This window comes from Phacochoerus africanus, chromosome 12, assembly GCF_016906955.1.
Source record: "Phacochoerus africanus isolate WHEZ1 chromosome 12, ROS_Pafr_v1, whole genome shotgun sequence".
NCBI lineage: Eukaryota > Metazoa > Chordata > Mammalia > Artiodactyla > Suidae > Phacochoerus > Phacochoerus africanus.
Genome location: NC_062555.1, coordinates 70,116,932 through 70,137,778, shown reverse-complemented (window position 1 = coordinate 70,137,778; position 20,847 = coordinate 70,116,932). Strand labels below are relative to the sequence as shown.

The following is a 20,847-nucleotide window of genomic DNA, read 5'->3' as shown; positions in this document are numbered from 1 at the left end:
GTTCTCGTAACTTCTGCTGTGCAGCTGCGGTGGCCCGGGCTCTTGGAGCCGAAGGTACAGAGGTCAATGTCATGGCCTGGGCTTTTAGGACCACCCCCCAGCATCCATCCTGCGTCCGTGCAGTAAGTGCTCACTGGGGACCTACTCTGTGCCAGGCAGGCTCGGAGCTCCTGTCTTGAGGGGGAAACACCAGTGACGAGGAGTACAGAGTCATCGGAGCCAGACGAGGGATTCAGGAAGGAGGGACCGGAGGGGCGAGGGACCCGGCCAGGGCACTTCCGGGCTCTGCCAGCCTGGGTGGTGGGGGTACAAGCCTCCTCCCACTTCTGTGTTTTGCATCTGCCCACAGCATCCCCAGACCCGTGTCCTTCCCTCTAAGCCCAGTTTCCTGCCGGGTGTCGGCCGTGGAATCTGCCTGCGCCTCCATCACGCTGCCCAGTGGTCTTGCTCCCTCTGCCGAGCGCCCGCATCTGCCTCTTGGCCCCTAACTGGGAGAACTGTAGCGTCAGGGCCGAGAAGCCCCCTTCCGGGTCTTGTCGTCACTTTAGCATTGGGGTAACTGAGGCGCAGAGAGAGGAAGGGGCCCGTCCGAGGTCAGCCAGTGTGCTGGTGGCCGCGGTCGGCACCAGATTCCGGGCCTCCTGATGCCAGGCCCTTCCCAGCAACCCGGCCGGGTCGGTAAGGTGCAGGGGGACGAGCTCACCCCTGCTCCTGCGACAGCAGCCCCTCCTCTTGGGAACCGCTCTCCCTCAGCTCTCTCCAGGACCTCCGAGACAGGGGATGGGGCCCTGGGAGCCACCGCCGCTGCCATCAGTTGTGTCCCCACCTGTGGGGGCATGGGGTGGGGGGCGCTGGTTCACCCTGAGACAAGGAGATGACTGGCGGGAAAAGGAATGGGAGCGGGCTGGGTCCTGGCTGGGTGCAGGAGTCCCTGCAGCAGATTGGCACCTGGTCCTGTGACTTGCACACTTGGCCTTTCACCCGGAGTAACCTCAGCATTCTTCCAGAAAACGGCCCTTTAGAAGAGCCAAGATGCCCGGGCCCCATGGCGCGGAGTCTGCGGCCTGCTTGTTCTGTGACCATCCGCTGCCCGCAGGCCCGTCCTTCCCTCTACACAACCCCGTGCACCAGGAAGCTCCGCCAAGGCCCTAGTCATGGTCCTGGATGCCTCTGGCACTTGACACTGTTTAAAAATTAATTCCCTGGCTAATTCTTGAAGCCGTCTTGAAGAAGGCAGCAAAGGCCTAGGAAGAGCTTAAAAGCCCTTCTCAAGTCCCATCCAGAAACTTCCCAGCAGCAGATCTATAGTTTAGCTTTCATTTCAAACATTTTTTGCAAAAATAATATTACCCACAGTTCAGAAGGCCAGGAAACCATTATTACGTTATGTATTTTTGGTATTTTTTTGTTTTTTGGGGTTTTTTTTTTTTTTTTCTCTCCTAGTTGGGGGTCTTTCTGGTCTTTAGGGAACTTGTCCCTCGGAACATGACTTTGACTGGCTGCTGACGACAACTGTTTATTGTCTTTTTAATCCTGAAAAAGGTTTCTAGGTAAGCAGATGAATGTGAGGCAAATGAAACTCAAACTTTTGAGAATTTGGGGTTAAGTTAGGTGATCTGTATCTATTTGGTATTTTAAGAGAGATGGCAATATTTTAAGAAAGTATTTAAGAAAGTGGCAAATTTGAGCATCGAATGGGGGAACCGTGTGCTTCCAGTTTAAACGATGTAATGGAGCAACAGGTGTAGACGTGTGGTTTGAGCTAACAGGGGCAATACATTGTCACAGTTGCAAGCAGTATAGAAACATTTAAGTGAACTTAAGATTCCCTGTATTCAATGGGTTAAGAAAGTGCTTGTGAGCAAACCGTGTATTCCAGAGTTAATTTCATATATGCAGGTATCAATTGTTAAGGCAGTTTAAATAACTGCATTTCTAAATGGGACCAGTCATCAGACTTTCCGTTAACAGGGACTGAAAGTTTACCACATTTTATAAAATAGCGTTATAAGCAGAACAACAGTCTTAGGTGAAACCTAAAAGCTTAACAAAGACCTAAAATGTTGAATTTGAATAAATTGAATATTAAGTACAAAGAATTCAAATTATATATATATAATATTATATATATATATATGCCACCTTCAGGAGTTCCCTTGTGGCTCAGCAGGTTAAGAACCCAACTGGTATCCATGAGGATGCAGGTTCGATCCCAGTGAGTTAAGGATCTGGCGTTGCTGTGGCTGTGGCATAAGCCAGCAGCTGTAGCTCCAATTTGACCCCAGCCTGGGAACTTCCATATGTTGCAGGTGCAGCTGTAAAAAGAAGACTAAAAGCCACCTTCAATTACAGTAAAATGTCCAACAGTAGAATTTTGATGTATCTTTTCCTTTAAGCCGTCATTCCCTCCTTCCTTTCAGCCCACAGCTCGTGTCCTCTGTGGTTGCAATGGGGAAACCGAGGCAGAGGAAGGAGGAAGTGGGCCCAGTGGCAGAACCAGAGCCAGTGCTGGTCTTGGTCACGTGTCCCCCGCCCGCTCCACACCCGCCTCGTCCACTGGTTGCTTTGCCTCTGGAGTGTCCTCATTCCAGGCAAAGTGAAATCCCACTGGGAAGATGTACCCTTTTTCTCCAGAAGCGATCATGGGGCTAATTTGAACTCACCGTGACTCTTCATTCTCGCCTTCGGAAGGCAGCGACGTATTCTCGGACCGTGATGGGGCTGGAAAGCCACCCCTCGGCCCGAGCAGCTTAGCCTGATTTCTGGGAAAGAGGCAGCCTGGCTCCTCAGCCATAAATAGGTTATTAGGGTGAAACGCACTGAGGCCGAATGGCCTGGGTTCCCGGCTAGGCTCGCCCTCAGAGGACTGTGACAGTGACCGCGGGAGAGAGCACAGCCCCCGGGAGGAGGGGTGTGGAGCCGGAACAGCGGCCTGGGTCCGGAGGCCGATCGGTGCTCTGCTCTGTCCTCGTCTGGCCCAGCCACTAGTCAGGCCACTGCCCCGCGGGCCAGCTTTGTCGTCCCCAGGACGGCTGAAGGCTGACCTCTGCTTGGATCAAAAACATATCAGGGCGCAGGGAGAAAACATGCGAGCCCTTTGTACCCTTAAAAAAGCCTGGTTGTACTGACCCGGGAGTGGCCGCCTAGGTCGGGCTGGCTACACTCGCGGTTGTTCAGGACTCTGATGTTTCAGTCGCTGGGGCCTCAACACAGTCCGTCCCTGGGCTTCAGAGGCTAGAGTGCGTTTCTGAGAACAGCTCTTCGAGGCCAACCCCCGACCTCATGTCAGCTACCCTTTCCTTCTGAAGAAAGGGGTGACTGTCCCCACGGAGCCAGGGCACACGTTCCCAGGGACGTGGATGGCTCAGTGCTCATCAAGGTACAGAGACAGCCAAACTAGGGCCACACAGGAGCTCTCCTTCCCTGGGGGCACTGATCCAGGTCTTGCAAAGGATCTGGCCCCTAGAGATGAAATCCTGGTTTCAGAACCCCGGCTGGAAGGAGGAGAGAGGTGATTGGCTCCGTTCCCTCGCGCAGTCAGGAGCTGAAACAGGAGGACTGCTGGAGGGGAAGGAGGCCCTTGCTGAGAATCGGCCCTGGCCAAGCGGGTCAGGCTGATCTGGGGGCCCTGGGGAGCCAGCACCCTCCCTCAGGGAGCCCAGCCCCATCCATGAAGCTGCTGCCCACCCATATCCACAGGCTTGGTTTAAGCAAGGACTCTGAGAGTTCCCGCTGTGGCACAGCGGGTTAAGACTCCAACTGCAGGAAGTTCCCTTGTGGTGCAGTGGGTTAAGGATCCTGAGTCGTCACTACCGTGGGGCGGGTTCAGCCTCTGACCTGAAAACTTCTGCACGCTGTGAATGTGGCCAAAAAAAAAAAAAAAAGAAAAAAGAAAAAGAAAAAGAAAGAAAGGGGGGGAAAGGAGAGAATCTTAAAAAAAAAAAAAAAGAATCTGACTGCAGCGGCTCAGGTTGCTGCAGAGGCAGGTTCAATCCCTGGATGGCATAGGAGGCTGAAGGACTTGGCGTTGCCACAGCGGCAGCTCGGATTTAGTCCCTGGCCAGAGAAAGGCCACAGGCCGCAGGGGCAGCCATTCAAAAACAAGAAAGAAAAGCATTGACTGTCTGAGGGGGCAGGATGCCCCCGAGATTCCTGGTGACACATCTCCCCAGTGAGTCCAGCAAACAGGACTCTAGGTACCGCCAAGAAGGGAATTTGCAGATGTGATTACAACCTGGGTCCGACGACCTTAAAGTGGGAGGTGGGGTGGGTGGGCCTGCATCCCTTAAGGCAGAGAGGTTTTTCCTGCTCATGCCCGGCTGACCTGACGGTGGAGGGGCCACGTGGCAAGAAGGCGGGGGCCTGTGGGAGCCGAGAGTGGGACAGCCCGTGGGAAACGGGGGCCGTGTGTCCACAGCCATGGGAACTGAATTCTGCCCCCGAGAAAGGGCTGACACGCAGGGTCCCTGCAGAGGCTCCTGATGAGCCCGGATGCCTTGAGTTCAGCCTCGGGAGTCTCCGAGTAGAGCCCGGTCCTGCTGCGAGAGCTCTGACCTCAAGTAAGCAGACGGTATTTACGTCACTGGTGATGCTCGGGCCACCTGGCAGGTGGGCGCTTCCGTCACTAAGGGGAATGAGCAGCTGCCTACGCCGCCAAGTCAGGTTGGGGGTTTTCTCATCTAGTGACCTTGCCGGCATCTCGAATTACTTTTTTAGGTCTGAAAACCTTTTCATTTTGAATTCAGTTAGATTTACAGCAACGCTGTAAACAGTACAAAGAGTTCCCATGGACTCTTCACTCCAATTCCCCGTTCCGTAAACCCAGCACAACTACCAAAATCTGGAAACAAACACTGGCACGGCCCTGCTCAAAGTTTCCCTCTCGGGTCCAGGACACGGTGTCGGATCACATGCCCAACTCAGCGTCACGTCTTTTTAACCCGCTTTGATCCGGAGCGGTCTATGGCTTTTGTAATCTTGACGTTTTTGAAGAGGTACTGGCTCGCTATTTTGAAGGATGCCCTTATTTTAAGTGTCTTTTGGCCCACACCCGGGAGCTGGGAAGCTTAAACCATCCCCAGGGACATGGCAGTGGGGGGCAGGGCGGCCAGGCAGTGCCGTGGGGGCCCAGCTGCCAAGTTCTTTAGGGGCCCTGCCGGTCCCTCCCAGGGCACCCTCCTCTTCCTTCCTCCTTCGCAAATACCACCCCCCCACCATTGTTCCTGACCCCATCAAAAGTTCCCAGCCTCCTTCTTTGGCCTGGAAACCCTTCACTGGGGACAAAGGCTTACATCCTAGGATGAGTGAGACAGGGCTTGAAAATGCAGTCCCCCAAGGGAATTCCTGCGGTGGCGCAGTGGAAACGAATCAGACCAGTATCCATGAGGATGCGGGCCTGGTCCCTGGCCTCGCTCAGTGGGTTGAGGATCCGGCGTGGCCTTGAGCTGTGGTGTAGGTCACAGACAGGACTCTGATCCCGCGTTGCTGTGCCTGGGGTGTAGACCGGCAGCTGTAGCTCCAATTCGACCCCTAGCCTAGGAACTTCCATATGCTGCGGGTGTGGCCCTAAAAAGCAAAAAGAGAAATCTGGGAGGCGGCCCTTCTCTTCCTGCAGCAGGAGCACCAGAGGCTGTGGCCCTGGGCACTTCCTGCCCCCAGAGCCTGGGCAGGGAGTGGCGCAGAGGGCAGCAATGCCAGGAGAAAGGTGGTTCATGTCCTGGGAAAGTGGAGCCCCGATTCTGCCTTGGCTCCCTGGGGCCCGCACCTCTCAGCTGAGTTTCACTTTCCTCTCCGAGCCTCCAAGTATCGTCTGGAAGCAGGAGGACCAGCAACATCCCTACCACCCGGGCACCGTGTGCCCCCAACCGTGGCCGGCCTTGATCGGAGACCAGGGCTGAGGCTCCACCATCGGTGTAACCAGCGCTCCAGCTTCCTCTCCCGCCTGCAAGAGGACCTCTGGCCTCAGGACATGAGGTGACCAGATTATGCTGCTGATGGCGACCACGCTATGCTGATGGTAAACCGGGGCCTGGAGGAGGCCTTGAGCCTGGCCAGGCAACCCCTGGCGTTTCCTCGTGGTTCTGGCAATTAGGCGAGGTTTCCCAAACACCGCTTTGATGCACCCAGAGCTTCTCAGGAGAAGAGCAGCGCTCAATCAATAGTCCACTAGACGGTGCAGAGAACTGTCAGCAGACGCCACTGACATTCGGCGAATACTGATGAAACGACTTGGTTCATGACTCGTGCTACATTGTTGACAGGGCCTGGGAATAAATTCTTTTCTTGCTTTCTTGCCTTCCAGGGCCACACCCGCGGCACATGGAGGTTCCCAGGCTAGGGGTCGAATCGGAGCTGAAGCCACCGGCCTAAGGCACAGCCACAGCAACTTGGATCCGAGCCGCATCTGCAACCTACACCACAGCTCACAGCAACACCGGGTCCTGAACCCACTGAGCGAGGTCAGGGATTGAACCTTCGTCCTCATGGATACTAGTCAGATTCATTTCCACTGAGCCACGATGGAAACTCCTAAATTCTCAACTTAAAATTGTTTCCAATCTTCCTCCACTTCTGAAAACCAGAGCGCCAAATCCCTCCCTCCTGCCCCCACCCTGCCCCGGCCTGGCTCCCGAGCCAGGGCTGGCGCGATGGGCCTGGTTCAGCCAGTCCTTGGCCATGAATGCTTATTGCTCGTGAACTTGCCAGGGCTGTTTCGCCCCTTCTGCAAGGGCCGAGCAGAAGCCCTCTTTATTCAATATTCTCATCAGTCCTTGCCGGCTGACTCTGAGTGGTGGTGAAAAGAACAAATGTTTTCAGGATCATTTATTTATTTATTTTATTTTTTCAGGATTGTTTACCAAGCAGCACACAAACCTGAAAGGGCGGCTCTCTGAAAGTGGAGTGGAGACCCAGACTAAGGGGTCCTGTGTCCTTTCCCCACAGGGTTAGACTCAAAGCCCAAAGATCGGGCGGCCTGAGTCTCCACCGCTTTGACTCACAGCCGTGTGCCTCCACGACGGCCGGTTAGCCACAGCCACCTCTCCAGCTCTGGACAGCCGCTGGGTGTCCTGCCCTCCAGCTCAGTTCTCAAACTTTCTGGCTCGAGCCCACACCCCAAGGTTTAGGGGCTCAGCCCCTCCTCAAGCGCCCATTGCAGGCACTTCCCAGGGTCCCCTTTTCTGTCCAATTTGGCTACAAAGTCTGGGGTCCCTCCAATCCCCTCCTTTTGGCTTCAGTTACTTGGTAGAACGGCTCACAGACCTCAGAGCAGTGCTCCACTCGCTGTTAGCAGTTTATTATCGAGGAGGCGAGTCAGGAGCAGCCCCAGGGAGGGGATGGGGAGACTGGGGGGAGGGAGTGAGAGGGAGAGGCACTCGGCACCTCTGTACCCTCTCTGGGTGCTCCCCCCTCCGGCACCTCCATGTGTCCGTCAACCCGGGAGCTCTCTCAGCCCCGTCCTGGTGGGGTTTTCAGGGAGACTTCATTTTGTAGCTGTGATTGATCAAATCATTAGCCTTTGGTGATTGAACTTCATCTCCAGCCCCTCTCCTCTCTTGGGGGGGCTGGAGGGGGTTGGCAGTGGGGTAAAAACTCCCAACCCTTTAATCATGCTTGGTCTTTCTGGCCACCGGCTGCCCATCCTGAATCTATCCAGGGCCCCCAGCTTACTGGTCATCTCATTAGCATAGAGATCGTTCCAGAGACGGCCAAGGTCTTAGGAGCCGTGTGCCAGGAGAGCAAACATGTGGTTCTCACTGTACCCCAATCAGCCATAGGAGTCCACAGGGCAGTAAAGGCGCCAACGGGGAGGACGAAAGGCCTGGCCATCTCAAAGTGCAGGTCCTCAGGCTCCAGCGTCACTCACAGCAGTCCAGAGCCCCTTATCTGGCCTCCGTGCCAGCTCAGTCCATGGAGTAAAGTGTGCGTGCACGGGGCACCTGGGTGTGGCAGGGAGGAGGGCAGAGCGAGCTGACCATCGCTCCCAGCATTCGATCCAGGACACCTCCCGCAGTCCCTGGCTTCCTGCTGCTCTCAGGCAGGTGGACGCCCACACTCATGGGGTCTCACCATCCGGATCTCCGGCTGCGTCCCCACAGCCGTGTCTGTCCAGGAGGCTCCCCCAGGGCCACGATCCCAAGCCAGCTGCCAAGATGCTATCAGACCCCCATGGCTACTTCCTTCTGCCTTCAAAAGAGGGTGGGGGCAGGTGGGACTATTAGCCATCAAAGATAGCACGCTAAGAAACTGACTCTGATGAAGAAAAGATGAAAAAACCCAAACCACTGGCTCTGACTGGATGGGGTTTTTTTTTTTTTTTCCCCCCACTATCCAGAAAGTGGGCCAATAGCTATTTGCATGGATACTTTTAAATGCTAGATCAGGAGATTGTCCTAAAATCATTGCTTCCCACTGCAACATGAAATAGCACTTTTCAAAGGAATTAACTCTTACCCAGTTAGAAGGGTGTCCTGCCTTCCAGATATCGGAACCCACCAAATGATAAACCATTTTCTCAGGTGCTGGTAGGCAAAATGAACAGTGAAGTAGGGGTGACCCCCTCCCCTGTTTCTCCGGGCTGTAGTTCCTCAAGTCCTAGCATCGTTATCTTTGGACATATGTATTGAGCTGTGTGCGTGGTTCTCCCTCCAGCCCTCATTTAATTTCAATTCAAGTCAAGCAGCCATTTGGACAGTCTCGTGCGCCAGAGGACAAAAAGATTAAAATGGGATAAACTTCCCCCAATACTTCCAGGGATGAAGTCCCCGAACCGCCCGAGGGCGTCGGAGAGAGCTGGCTTTCTCCCTAATAAGGCGCTTCCTTTCGGCTCCCCGGCGTCAGGAGAGGCAGGGCCACTCCGGTGCCCGCCGGGGTCTCGCCACTTCGGGGAGGCTGCGAGCGCGCGGGCCGGCCGGGAGCGCAGGGGTTAAGCGGTTTCCGCGAGGCCCGCCCCGGGGCCGCGCTTCCCGCTTCGCCGCGGTTCCTCCCTCCGCCGGTGACGCGCCGGCCTTTGCCCAAATATGTCCCTTTCCCCCTCCCTCGCCCAGCACCCGGCACCCGCAGACGTCCCCGAGCCGCGGGACTGGCACTCGGACGTCGCCCGGCCTCGGTGTGCAGGGCCGGCCCCGCTGGGAGCGCCCCTCCGCGATGCCCTTCCGGAAAGGTAGGCGGGGTCCCCGCGGAGCGAGCCCGGGAGGGGGCCGGGAGACCTGCGGGCCAGGTGCCCGCGCCGCGCGCGGGGCTGCGCCGGGGCCGGGGCCGGGGCCGGGGCCGGGGGCGGGCGGGAGGACACCGAGCCCGGGCGCCGCGGGGTCCCCGGCCGTGCCGCATGGCCCCTCTCCTTCCGCGTCGCCCCTATCACCCGGCATCACCCCCTTGGGCCGCTCAGCGGCGGGTCCCACGTGCGCGAGCCGGCGCGCAGCGCGGGCTGCGGTGGGCGGTGCGCGGAGCGCGGGCGCGGGTCGCGGTCCTGGGAAGGCGCCCGGCTCGCGCTGCAGCAAGTTCTGAGAATCAGGTGGAATCGCGTTCTGCCCAAGGACTGGCGATGTGGGCGGGGAGGGGGTTCGCAGCGTGGGTCCCGGCTCGGATGGTGGTCCGAGCCTCCGAGAGGGACTGGAGGGCGCGGGGTGGGGTCGGGGCGACGCCGGCCTGCGAGCTGATGAGAGCGCGAGTCCTGCCCCCGCCCTTTTCTACCTTCTGACTCTCGGGAAATCATTTAACCACAAGAGCCTGAGTTTCTTCATCCGCACGAGGACCGCTCTGTGCGGGCGGGTGAGACTGCGCAGGGCAGCAGGCGACGTGAAGTGGGCGGGCCTGCCAGGCAAGACCTTCCTCCCGGTGCCCACCGCCGCGCGGAGGGCCCCACCTGGCCCCCCGCAGGCCCGGCTTCCCTGCACCCGGAACGGGGCGCCCGGCCTGCCGGAAAGCCCCGGATGGCTGGATGCTCCCATGGCCCCGTTTTCCGGGCAGGGTGAGGGAGGCCCTGCTGCGCCCAGGGCGTTGCAGAGCTGGTGGGGGACCCGGTCACCCTCAAGTCGGAGCCCAGGATGGAGGGGATTCTTTTTACATTCCAATCCGAGCCGTCTGATTGACTCCTCTTGCTTTTTCTGTGTGTGTTGGAAGGGGCGTGGGCTAGGGGGACCCATTGTCACTGGGACCCAAGGCTTCCCCACCCCCGGCTGAGTACAAGTGCCCGGCGCAGACGGGGCGGCTGGGTACCGGCGTGGCTTCTCCGGCTGCCTCCAGCCCACCGTTCTGGCCACCTCTTTGTTCCTCTTCTGTCCAGATCCATCCTCAGGTGAATGCTACCTATTTCCCTCTTGGCCTCTGTCCCAGAAACGGAGGTTGCTAAGGGGTCACTAGGAGGCCCTGCTTGTGAAGGGGCAGAGGGGCACTCCCTGTGGGGAGGGCCAGAGAGAGGGACGGCTTCTGTCGGGTCCTCGGTCAGCTGTCTGGTCCCAAAGTCACCGTCCTGAATGGCTCCATTATCCCACACGTAACGGAGCCGCCTCGTCGCTGGACGTCTCCCAAATCCCCACCTGACCTCATTCAGCTGCAGTATGAATCGCCGTTTATCTGCTCCGTCCTTGTGGTCCCTGGAGGCAGACTCCTCCGGAGGCAACCTCTCTGGTTTGCTTGCCAGGGCGCTGGGGTGCCTCTTGCAGGAGCCAGGCTGAAGCGCCTGGGCGCTCATCGAACCTTGAGGTATGGAGGGTTCTCTCTGTGACAGAGACGTCACACCACTCGGGACAAAACGTCTGCCAGCAGCTGAGTGGGTTAAGCTTTGATTTTTTTTTTTTTTTTTCTGATCTGAACACTGCTGCCTGGAGAGGTAAATAAACCCTGCCCCTCCGTTCCATGAATGGTACTTCCTGAAGGGTCCAGGGTGTGAGAAATGGGCATTGTTGGGTTTTCTGGAAGCTTTGGTGTGTGAGCCAGGGCGGGGGGCTCTGGAGGGCTTCCAGCCCCAGGCAGAACTTCCGCCCTGCACTGAGTTGTGGCACCCTGTACAGAAGTACACACAGCAAGTGGGTGTTAGGCTGAGACCCGGTTTGTTCAATATGGTGATGAGGGGTCCTTTGGAGCTGCCTGGAGGTGGAGGGGGACACGGCGCCCCATCCCTGGAACTGTCCCATAGCTGGAGACTTAAGTATATACACACATGCGCGCGCGCACACACACTCTTTTATACTTTAAAAAATTTTTTTTGAATCATCCGAATATATTAACCATTCAAAAAAGTAATTTAAGGAGCTCTTTTGTGGTGCAGTGGGTTAAGGGTCCGGCATTGTCACTGCAGGGACGTGGGTCGCTGTCGTGGCGCAGGTTTGGTCCCCAGACCGGGAACTTTCACATGCTACTGGTGCAGCCAAAAAAAAAAAGGAAAAAAGATGGGAAATGAAAAGGCTTTGCTTCTCTCTCCCCACACGAAGAGAAGCCAGATGGAGAAGGATTCCTTGCAGCTAACGACTAGAAGGTTAAGGGCTGCGGCGTCCCTTCCCGGGCTGTGTCTCCATGTCTTGGGGCTCAGCTCGGTCAGCGCCTGGCAGGAAACAGGCGGCTCCTGTTGGGCAAGTTGAGAAGAGTTTGCTGAGGGTCTGTTACCAAGGTGCAGGCGGGAGAGAGGAAAACCACAGGGACGTTGCAAAAGCTGGGCGGCATCACCCTGGGCTTCCAGGCTTGAGGGCCAAGCTGTCACTGGGGCCGGTGGTCTGATCTGGGCTGACCCTCCCTAGAGGCCGCAGGTGGCTTGTGGCCCCGCAGAGACCTCTGACCCCAGGGCACGGGCAGAAGAGGGCCAGGGAGCCTGGGGTGTGCGTGCAGGGCCGCCCGCTGGGACCAGAGCTGGGTGGACTGGCCCTTAGTGGACGGCGGATCCGCAGGGACAGGCTGATCACCAGCCGACCTCTGGTGCCTGTGCTGCGCCTCGCCTGTGGGAGGGGCTCGATTGATGGAGCTGAATTTCATTAGGGCAGAGTTCAGTGATGGCACGTCATTCACTCATTCATTCTTGTCTTCATTCATTCATTCGTTCATTCTCGAGGTCGAGCACCTGCTCTGGGCCAGGCCCGCCCCAGGGTTTGGGTGAACGAGAGACTCTGCCGTTCCCTCCCTGCAGTTACACCTCCCCAGCTCAGCCCACGTGGCCTGAGGGGCGTGACGCTGGGGGTGGGATGCTGGGCAGTGCCCTTCTCCGTGGGGATGAGACGCGAGCACCGTGTCTGTGCTCACATGGGCACTGGCCTCTCTCCTGGGTGGTGCCAGGTGGTGGTGCTGGGCTGGGGAACAGAGTCGGACCCTTGGCTGAGTCACTGGCGTCTTGAGATGGGCTTGAGTAAGAAGTGGAACGTGAGGCCGTGTCCTGAGAACAAAGGGGGGGCGGGGAAACGTCGGCGGGACCCGGGGGAGGTCACGGACGGGCCGGTCACGGACGGGCCGGTCACCTCTGGAAAGCCGGGCACTTTTCTGTCTGGAGGACTTTCAGGGCAGGCTAGGCGGTGATTTTCCAGGGAGCTGGGGCTGCTCTGTTCAGAGCCTGGGGCCTTGGCCACATTCTCGAGGCCTCTTTCAAGTGGAGAAGCTGAAAAATGTGTCTTCAGATGGCAGGGTCCGCAGTCCCGCACATCCAGCCTGCAGAGGGGATGGGCGGGGGCCCGAGGTTACGATGACAGAGCAGTAAGGAACCAGCTCGCAGTCGGGACCCTCCCAAGTGCTGTGGTCAGTGCTTTGCTGTGACCCTTTATCCTCACAGTGTCCCCGGGGCTGTCACTGCCCCTGGGATGGTGGAGACAGTGAGGCCGAGAGATGTCCCGTGTACAGCTGTCTGCTTGTGCGCTGCGCAGAGCTGGACCGAGGCTCTGTCTTTGCAGGAACATCCGTGATGAGGGGGCGGGATGGGGCGGGGATGCTGAGTCTCAGGCTGAGACCCTGCAGTGCAGTGAGCCTGCTGGTGCCGTGAGCAGCGAGGCAGACTAGATGCCGGGCACTTCCGAGGCCAAGAGATGCGGGCAGAAGGATGGGCCTCCGTGGGGGCCGTTGCTGTCCCCCTCTGTCTGGCGGCCCAGCTGTCAGGTGCTGGGTTCATAACTCCATTCGGGTGTTGTGGAGATGACAGGCCAGCCAGACGTCAGGCCACAGCTGCATGGGGAGCTGCCCTGTCCCCAACCAGGCACGGAGGCCAAAACAAGTCCCACATGGCAGGGAGGCCGCACCTTGGGGGCTCCTGCGGGTGCCCATGGCAGCGGGGACACCCTTGATGTGAGGTTAGCATTTTTGAACGCATGCTGGGACCTCTCCTTCCTGTGTCCCCAGCAGGGGTGCAGAGAGCAGACGCTGGAAGCACTCTGCAGGAGGCCGGCTGGCCCTGGTCCTTCTGTCCCTCCCCCAGTTCCCGTGCTGTGCGGGCACCGTGGGCCCCACAGGCAGGCTGTGATCTGGGGCACCCTCTCCTCTCGGGGCCTGGCACCCTGCCAACCAGGCCCAGCCAGCCCGATCCCATCAGGATCCGGTGTCCAGGTTGCCCCTCTTCTGGGAATCCTGAGAGCCCCCTGCTGACAGCGGCTTCCCAGGCTAACAGTTTCCCGTGACTCCTTAACGTGCCTCCTCTGCCGTGGCCGGTGTCCTTAGGGTCCCATAGCGGCCCTGTGCTCTCACACCTGTGCTTCCCTCCCGCTCCCTCTCCCCCCAGGGCCCAGCCTCACGCGGCCAGGTGCCTGCCGGCCCTCTCGGTACATTCGCATACACGTGGAACACACACCTGCTTCCGGCCATTCCTCAGGCCCCGCTCAAGTTCAAGGCTTCTCTGCTCTGTGTTCCATCCAGTCTAGGCAGATGGGGCTCCCGCAGGAGCTCACTTGTCTTGCCCTTGGATTCTTCCTGGGTGTCCATTTGTCCTGATTTGGGGCTGGATCCGTGTCTCATCTTTCTGTCGGGCAGGTGGTGGCAGATGCTTCATAAATCCTTGTGCTTGGTTCGTTTGTCCCAAGCTCCACTGCCCTCTGCAGTGGGTAGTTGCCGAGCCAGAGCAAGAGGGTCAGGTCCCTGGTCACTGGGGGAGCATGTCATCCTGCCACAGGTCATTTAAGGTACAGACAAGACCAGGTCATCAGTGTGAGCCTGGCAGAGGCCTTTCTCATTGGTACGACAGTCACTATTCTCGTGCTTTGGGGGCAATATCAGGTTCTAAGCCACAGCAGTGGTAGCTGTGCTGTGAGCACACGGGGGTTGGGGGGGCGTTGGGTGGACCTGGGGGCCCTGCAGGCAGGGCGCTTCCTCTTGTAGAGCTGAGAATACCCGTGCCCAGGGGATGTGGGGGTGAAGCCTTCAAGCATCTCCCCCCTTCCACCCCCTGTGGCGAAAAGAATGTGCATCTCCTTTAACTTCACAGGACTCTCCGGCAGGGTCCCCACCTCCGTCCCGTGGGTGGCCTGCCCATTTCCTCCTTATCGGCAGCTGATGCCGGGAGGTGTGGGAGGCAGCACCAGGGCCCTGCGGGAGGCAGGACAGCTGTGCCTCCCCTTCCTTCCCAGGGGCCGTATTTAGATGAGAGCCGGCTAAAATGAACACTGGAAAGACATCACGGGGTCCCAGGAGAGGGAGTTCCCACTGTGGCTTAGTCCCTGACCTCACTCAGTGAGTTAAGGATCCGGCGTGGCTGTGGCTGTGGTGGGGGCCGGCAGCTGCAGTTTCAATTAGACCCCTAGCCTGGGAACCTCCATGGGCTGCAGGTGTTGCCCTGAAAAGACAAAAAACAAAGTCCAGGGAGAAACCCAGGAAGGGTGGGGGGAGGGCATAGGCCGTGGGGGAAGCAGTGGGAGCCCCCACCCACCCGCTGCTGGCAGGGCTTGAGGTCTGAGGTGTGTGAGGAGAGCCCCGGGTCTTCTGTAACATTGCACTGGGTGCAAAGGCCCCAGGCGACCACTGCGGAGATGCGACCACTCCTCCTGCAGGAGCCTGTCGGCACATGCAGATGCTGCTCGCCAGGTGTTGGTGCGCCCTTGTCGGGACCACTCCGAGCGCTCAGGCGGGTACCACAGGTGGCAGGAGTGACGTGGGAAGCATCTGAGGAGGGTGGGGACACGCTCTCACCAGGGCTCAGATGTGTGCCTGGAGGGGACAGCGCTGGCCGGGTGCCCGGAGACCAGGCAGGTGGCGGCAGATCCTCTGTGCCCACGACAACGGGCTGGGTCTCAAGGCTGCCTGGACAGCACTGGCCTCAGTTTACCCGTCTGGAAACGAAGAGGGTGAGCTGACATTCCCTCCAGCTCCAGCCCAGAGATGCTTGGGTCCCAGCTGCGGGGACACTGGTCCCACAGTGCCCGGGCCTCCCCTCCTGAGCTCCTTGGCTGACTGTCCCGGGCACCCTGCCTTGTCCCCGAGCAGCTCCAGGCGAGTGGTAGTGAAGGCATCCTGGGCCTGTGATCTGGGGTCTTTATGTCCCCCCCAGCTGTCCCCTCAGGACTGAAATTTGGGCCAGAAGGAGGTCAGTGTTAGAGCCCAGCTTCCATGAAAACACACGGTTCCCTTCTGTGGGTACCACGGTTGGGCCCTGCCCGTGATGTCAGGTCATCGTCATCCTGGGTGTGTGTCCTGCAGGGAGCTCACGGCCGCGTCCTCTTTGCGGGTCGCCCCAGAGTCTGCAGGCATCCTCCGTGGCAGGGCCTCCCGTGTGCAACTTCAGCAGAGTGACCGTGCCGTCCACTTTCACGGGCGGCCAAGGGGAGCGGCGTAATTCACGGATTTCAAAAACAGAAGCCCTGCAGAAATGAGCACGACAATGTACCTCAACCATACGTCAATCACACTTAAAAAACGAAGAGACAAAAAGACCACTCTAAAAGAAATTAAAAAAATAAAACTACCGTTGAATCATTAAAAAAACCCGGGAGTTCCCATTGTGGCTCAGCAGGTTAAGCAGCCGACTAGTATCCATGAGGACGAGGGTTCAGTCCCTGGCCTCGCTCAGTGGGTTAAGGATCCAGCATTGCCGTGAGCTGTGGCTCTGAATCCACTCCTAGCCTGGGAACCTCCCTGTGCTGCGGGTGTGGCCCTAAAAAGAAAAGAAAAAAAAAAAAAAAGGTGGGAGTTCCTGCTGTGGCACAATGGGATTGGTAGCGTCTCTGCAGCTCCGGGACTCAGCCCAGGGGGATAAAGGACCTGGGTAGGTCACAGCCATGGCTCAGATCTGATGGCTGGCCTGGGCCGTGGGGCGGCCAAAGAGAAAACAAAAAGGGAACAGAAACAAACCCTAGTGTTTCCCATGTACGTTCAATTGCAAGCAGCTTGGAAAATGGAAAATGCGGAAAACTGCAGAGGCGAACACAAAAGTTGCTCGTGGTGTCACACCTTCCAGGGAACAGTTCCGAAATTTCCTCCCGGTGACTTGGCTGGTGGAGGGACAACAGTAAGAGGGGACCCAGGGAGGCCGCCCCCGAATCCCATTGGCCTTGAACGGTGTGTCCGGCTCCTGGCTGCATCGGTGACCAGGGACTGAGCGGGGTGTCCGGCTCAGGGACCAGGCGGGCGATGGTGGTGTGACTTCTTTGGTGGTGTGACCGTCGGCTTGGCCTACTGCACCCCAGCGGTGGCTTCAGGCAGGCCTCCCCCGAGGCGGCTTCGTGTCACCCAGAGGCTAGTGATGTGCCCGGGGGGAGGGCGGGCTTTGAAGCAGGAAGGGAGGAGGAAGGTCCTGAGCGCAGAAAGATGCATCTTGATGCCCTTGTCGCCGCTCCCGTGACCCCTTGGCCCCGTGACCCCTTGACCCCATGCCTGCTGGGCTGGGATGGCTGGATGCTGGCCGGGAACAGAAGGCACCGGGGCACCGTTTCTTACTTCTGGCCGCACATTCGGGTTAACTGGGGAGCTTTGAAAAAAGTCTGATGCAACAGAAATTCTGACTTAATGGTTCTGGGTTGATGCCTGGACAGAACAGTTCATGAAACGATGCCCATCCTGAGCACCCGAGGGCAGCCGGACGTGTCCCGTCTATTCCATTTCATTTAAAGAGATTCTGGGAGTTCCCGTCGTGGCGCAGTGGTTAGCGAATCCGACTAGGAACCATGAGGTTGTGGGTTTGATCCCTGGCCTTGCTCAGTGGGTTAAGGATCCAGCGTTGCCGTGAGCTGTGGTGTAGGTCGCAGATGCGGCTCGGATCCTGCATTGCTGTGGCTGTGGCGCCGGCCGGCTTCTACAGCTCCGATTAGTCCCCTAGCCTGGGAACCTCCATATGCTGTGGGAGTAGCCCTAGAAAAGGCAAAAAGCCAAAAAAAAAAAAAAAAGATTCCGGGCAGGTTGCAATACACCCATTTCAAAGCCATGAGTGCGGAGGGAGCCACACTCCTGAAAACGCTGTTCTTGTAACTTCGAGGCCAGGCAGGCCTCACCTGCACCTCCCAGGCTCCCTGGCGGCTCAGCTTCTGGGTGTGACTGAGGGCAGGTGCAGTGTGGGGGTGGTTTCTGAGCCAGGCACTGTGGGAGGAAGCCGCGCATGTGCCTAAAAGGAGGGGGGCCCCCAACCGCAGCCATGTGCAGGGCCACTTTCTCTGGGGACATCATAAAATAAGCCTTTGGTGAATGTAGGAAAGGATGGGTTACGGCTAAGGGACTTGAGAAGAAACGGCGAGACCTCGGGGGCCGGCCCCCGCTGCCTCTGCCGACACCCCACCCCCCCGCCCCCGATGTGACTTCTGTTGCCTCCACAAGCCCTGCAACCTCGTGGCAAATGTCTGTTCTGCGCCGAGTGGGGCAGGGGTGGGGCCCGTGCTGAGGATGCAGATGGGAAGGAAACAGACGCCTGCCCTCGGGGGCGTCCATTCTGACGGGGAGACAGGCAGACAGGGGAGCAGGTGCAGTGCGTGTCCAGTGGGGACCCGTGGTACCAGTGCCAGGAGGAAGGTAACACAGCAAAGAAGGGGGCAGGGCTGCTTCAAGTAGGATGACAGGATTGTCACTGAGAGGTCCTCTGGGCCGAGACTGAAGGGAGTGGAGGTGGACCGTGCTGTGTCCTCAGCGTGTCTGGTGGCGGGTGGCGAGTGACCTGCGGCCACAGGGGCTGAGTGTGGAGGCCGGGGAGCTGGCCGGGAGTGAGTGTGGACCGTGGTTCAGAACGGGGGTTGGAGTTCTCATCGTGGCTCCGTGGTAATGAACGCGACTGGTGTCCCTAAGGATGCAGGTTCGATCCCTGGCCTTGCTCAGGGGGTTTAAAGCTCTGGTGTTGCCGTGAGCTGGGGTGTAGGTCCCAGATGTGGCTCGGATCCCGTGGTGCTGTGGCTGTGGTGTAGGCTGGGAGCTATAGCTCTGATTTGACCCCTAGCCTGGGAACCTCCATGTGCTGCAGGTGCAGCCCTAAAAAGCAAAAAATAATAAAAAAAAGGGACGTGGGGGTTGTGTGGGTCCTTGAGGCTGCCGGAAGGCCTCGAGATGAGGTGGGAGGGTTTGGCAGAGGCGAGGCACGAGTTTGCTTTATTTTATAAAACCCTCTGTACAGCACATGGCCAGGACGAGACTGCAGGGGCCAAGGGAGTGTGTGCAGGTGGTCCTGAGAGCGGTGGGGTCCAGGGGCACCATGCAGGGGGCTGGGGTGGTTGGTCTGAGTGTATAGACCGCGGGCTCCGTGGATGGACTGGATGCGGGTGAGAGAGAGACAGAGACAGAGAGACTGAGACACACATGTAGAGACAGAATGATACACAGAGAGAGACAGAGAGACACAGACTGAGACCGAGAGACAGACAGAGGCAGACACAGAGAGAGACCGAGAGAGACAGTCGGGGTGGCTCCGGACCTGCGCCCTGGCTGAGCTGTGACGATGCCGAGGACACCGACTGGCTCTTGAATAGCCCCACCACCGGTGCAGGACAGGTCACGGAGGGCCTGGGGGCTCTGTCGTGCTGAGTGACAACGAGAGGGGTCCAAAGCCCTGGGACTTGGCAGGTGGCCTCTGCAAAGATCTGTCCGGCTCTGGGCCAGTTGCCAGATAGATGCTTCTTGTAAGAAGAAACTGGCTTCCAGATCCAATCAGGCTTGACCCACACAGGGGACTCGTGGCTTCTGTGTGGCCCCAGGCACAAGAGTGTCCACACTGGAAGGGAAGCAGTCGGTAGGATTTCCACGCAGCCAGCGTTTCCGGATCAGTAGACCTGAAGCATCAATGAAATGTCTCTCAGCTCCTCAGTTTCCTGAGGCTGTGGAGGCCCCGCTGTGGGTGCAGAAGGAAAAGCCCACCCCGGGGAGCCTCCCTGAACACGCGCAGCCCACCGCCAGCCACCAAGCCAGCGTCCCAGCAGGGTGACCAGCACGCCCGCCGTCGCTGGGTCTTCCCCGGCTTAGCATTGACAGTCCTGAGCCACCTCCTCGCCCTAGGCAAACTGGGCCTTGGGTCACCCTCCAGCCAACTGTCATGCCCCAGGCTTGGCGACAGCTAGGTGGCCTCACTTCAGAGAAATACGTTTGAAAACCTCATTCATGTTTTAACAACAAATAGAATCCAAGTTAATTTTATGGCCATGGGGGAATTCCCGTAGTGGCTCAGCAAGTTAGGAACCCGGCTAGTTTCCGAGAGGACGTGGGTTCGATCCCTGACCCACATCCTCTCGGATACTAGTCCATCCGGCGTTGCTGTGAGCTATGGTGTAGGTCGCAGACGCGGCTCGGATCCTGCGTGGCCGTGGCTGTGACACAGGCCGGCAGCTGCAGCTCCAATTCAACCCCTAGCCTGGGAATCTCCTGTGGCCCTAAAAAGGAAAAGAAAAAAAAATTTATGGCCCTGGGATACAGGCTTGAAAGTACAGAAGATATGTTTCAAAGTGATTCTGCCAACAGACTTACTAGAAAATCCGAGTAAGCATTTTATCATCCACTTGCTGTAAGAACAGCAAAGGAATCCGAATCTGCACATCCAAAACTCAGATGTCATCCCTTTTTAGTGAAAATGTGTCAGCCAGCATCCGCCTCACCGTGACTCATGGTGGCTGTTATTATGTCACTTCCCAGCTATCAGTGGGGGGAAAAACCCGGAACCCACTTCCAGCTGCAGTCACATTGGGGGCGCATCCTGGATGACAGAGACGCCCTCATGTAAGTCACTTGCGTGCGACGAAAGGTCACGTGGCCACGCCTGCTTGAGAGGAAGTGGGCTTCTTAACCTTATAAAACTTTGACAAATTCATTTTTGGACGCTTCCCAATAAATAATACACGCCTGACGGTAAACACATCATCCACACTCCAGGAAACCAGCTGTGCCCAGCAAGGGGACGGGCCGGTGTGTGTCTGTGGCTGGCTTTCTGCCTCTGGCGCTTGTTAGAGAGAAGTAATGGCTGGTAAAAACCTTTTGAACATCAGGCAGCATGTGATGGAAAGAGAAAGGAAATGTTGCCTTTTCACTGCTCAGGGAAATGCAGGCAGTGATCACGGCAGAAGGAAGCTTCCGTTTTAAGCCTTCTTTGCTGGCGGACGTTGTGAGGTCCCAAGACGTTATCAAGTGCTGGGGAGACGTGGATCACAAGGGGGCGTGGCAATGGGTACCAGTGCCTGGGAGTTTCGCACCATTGTCCCGACAAGTTGAAAGGCAACACCCTGTAACCTGGTGTCACTCCTGGGTGTGTCACTGGGAGAAATGTCTGTGCAGATGGCATTCCTTAAAAATCTGCCTGGAATTCCTTGAAACAACCCAAAGCACAGGCACAGGAGAAGCGTGCGTTCACTCTTGGTGTAGTCGCCTCGTGGAATAGTCTCTCTGGCAATCTGGATGAGCTATGCGCTTAAGAGAGCTGCCCCCCAGGTTGTCCATGATTATTTAAAAAAAAAAAATCTTGGAATTCCTGTCGTGGCTCCGTGGGAACAATGTGACTAG

The 20,847-nt window shown here is 57.9% G+C and overlaps 1 protein-coding gene across 1 annotated transcript in view; it reads left to right on the top strand.

Moving 5' to 3' along the window:
* The first annotated feature begins 8,858 nt into the window (after positions 1-8,858).
* PFKFB3 (6-phosphofructo-2-kinase/fructose-2,6-biphosphatase 3) overlaps positions 8,859-20,847 on the top strand; it is an 80,951-nt gene continuing 68,962 nt past the window's right edge. Inside the window, exon 1 of the mRNA XM_047755171.1 lies at positions 8,859-9,160. Coding sequence (XP_047611127.1) covers positions 9,145-9,160 — 16 coding nt within the window. The 5' untranslated portion in view covers positions 8,859-9,144. The remainder of the gene's footprint in view (positions 9,161-20,847) is intronic.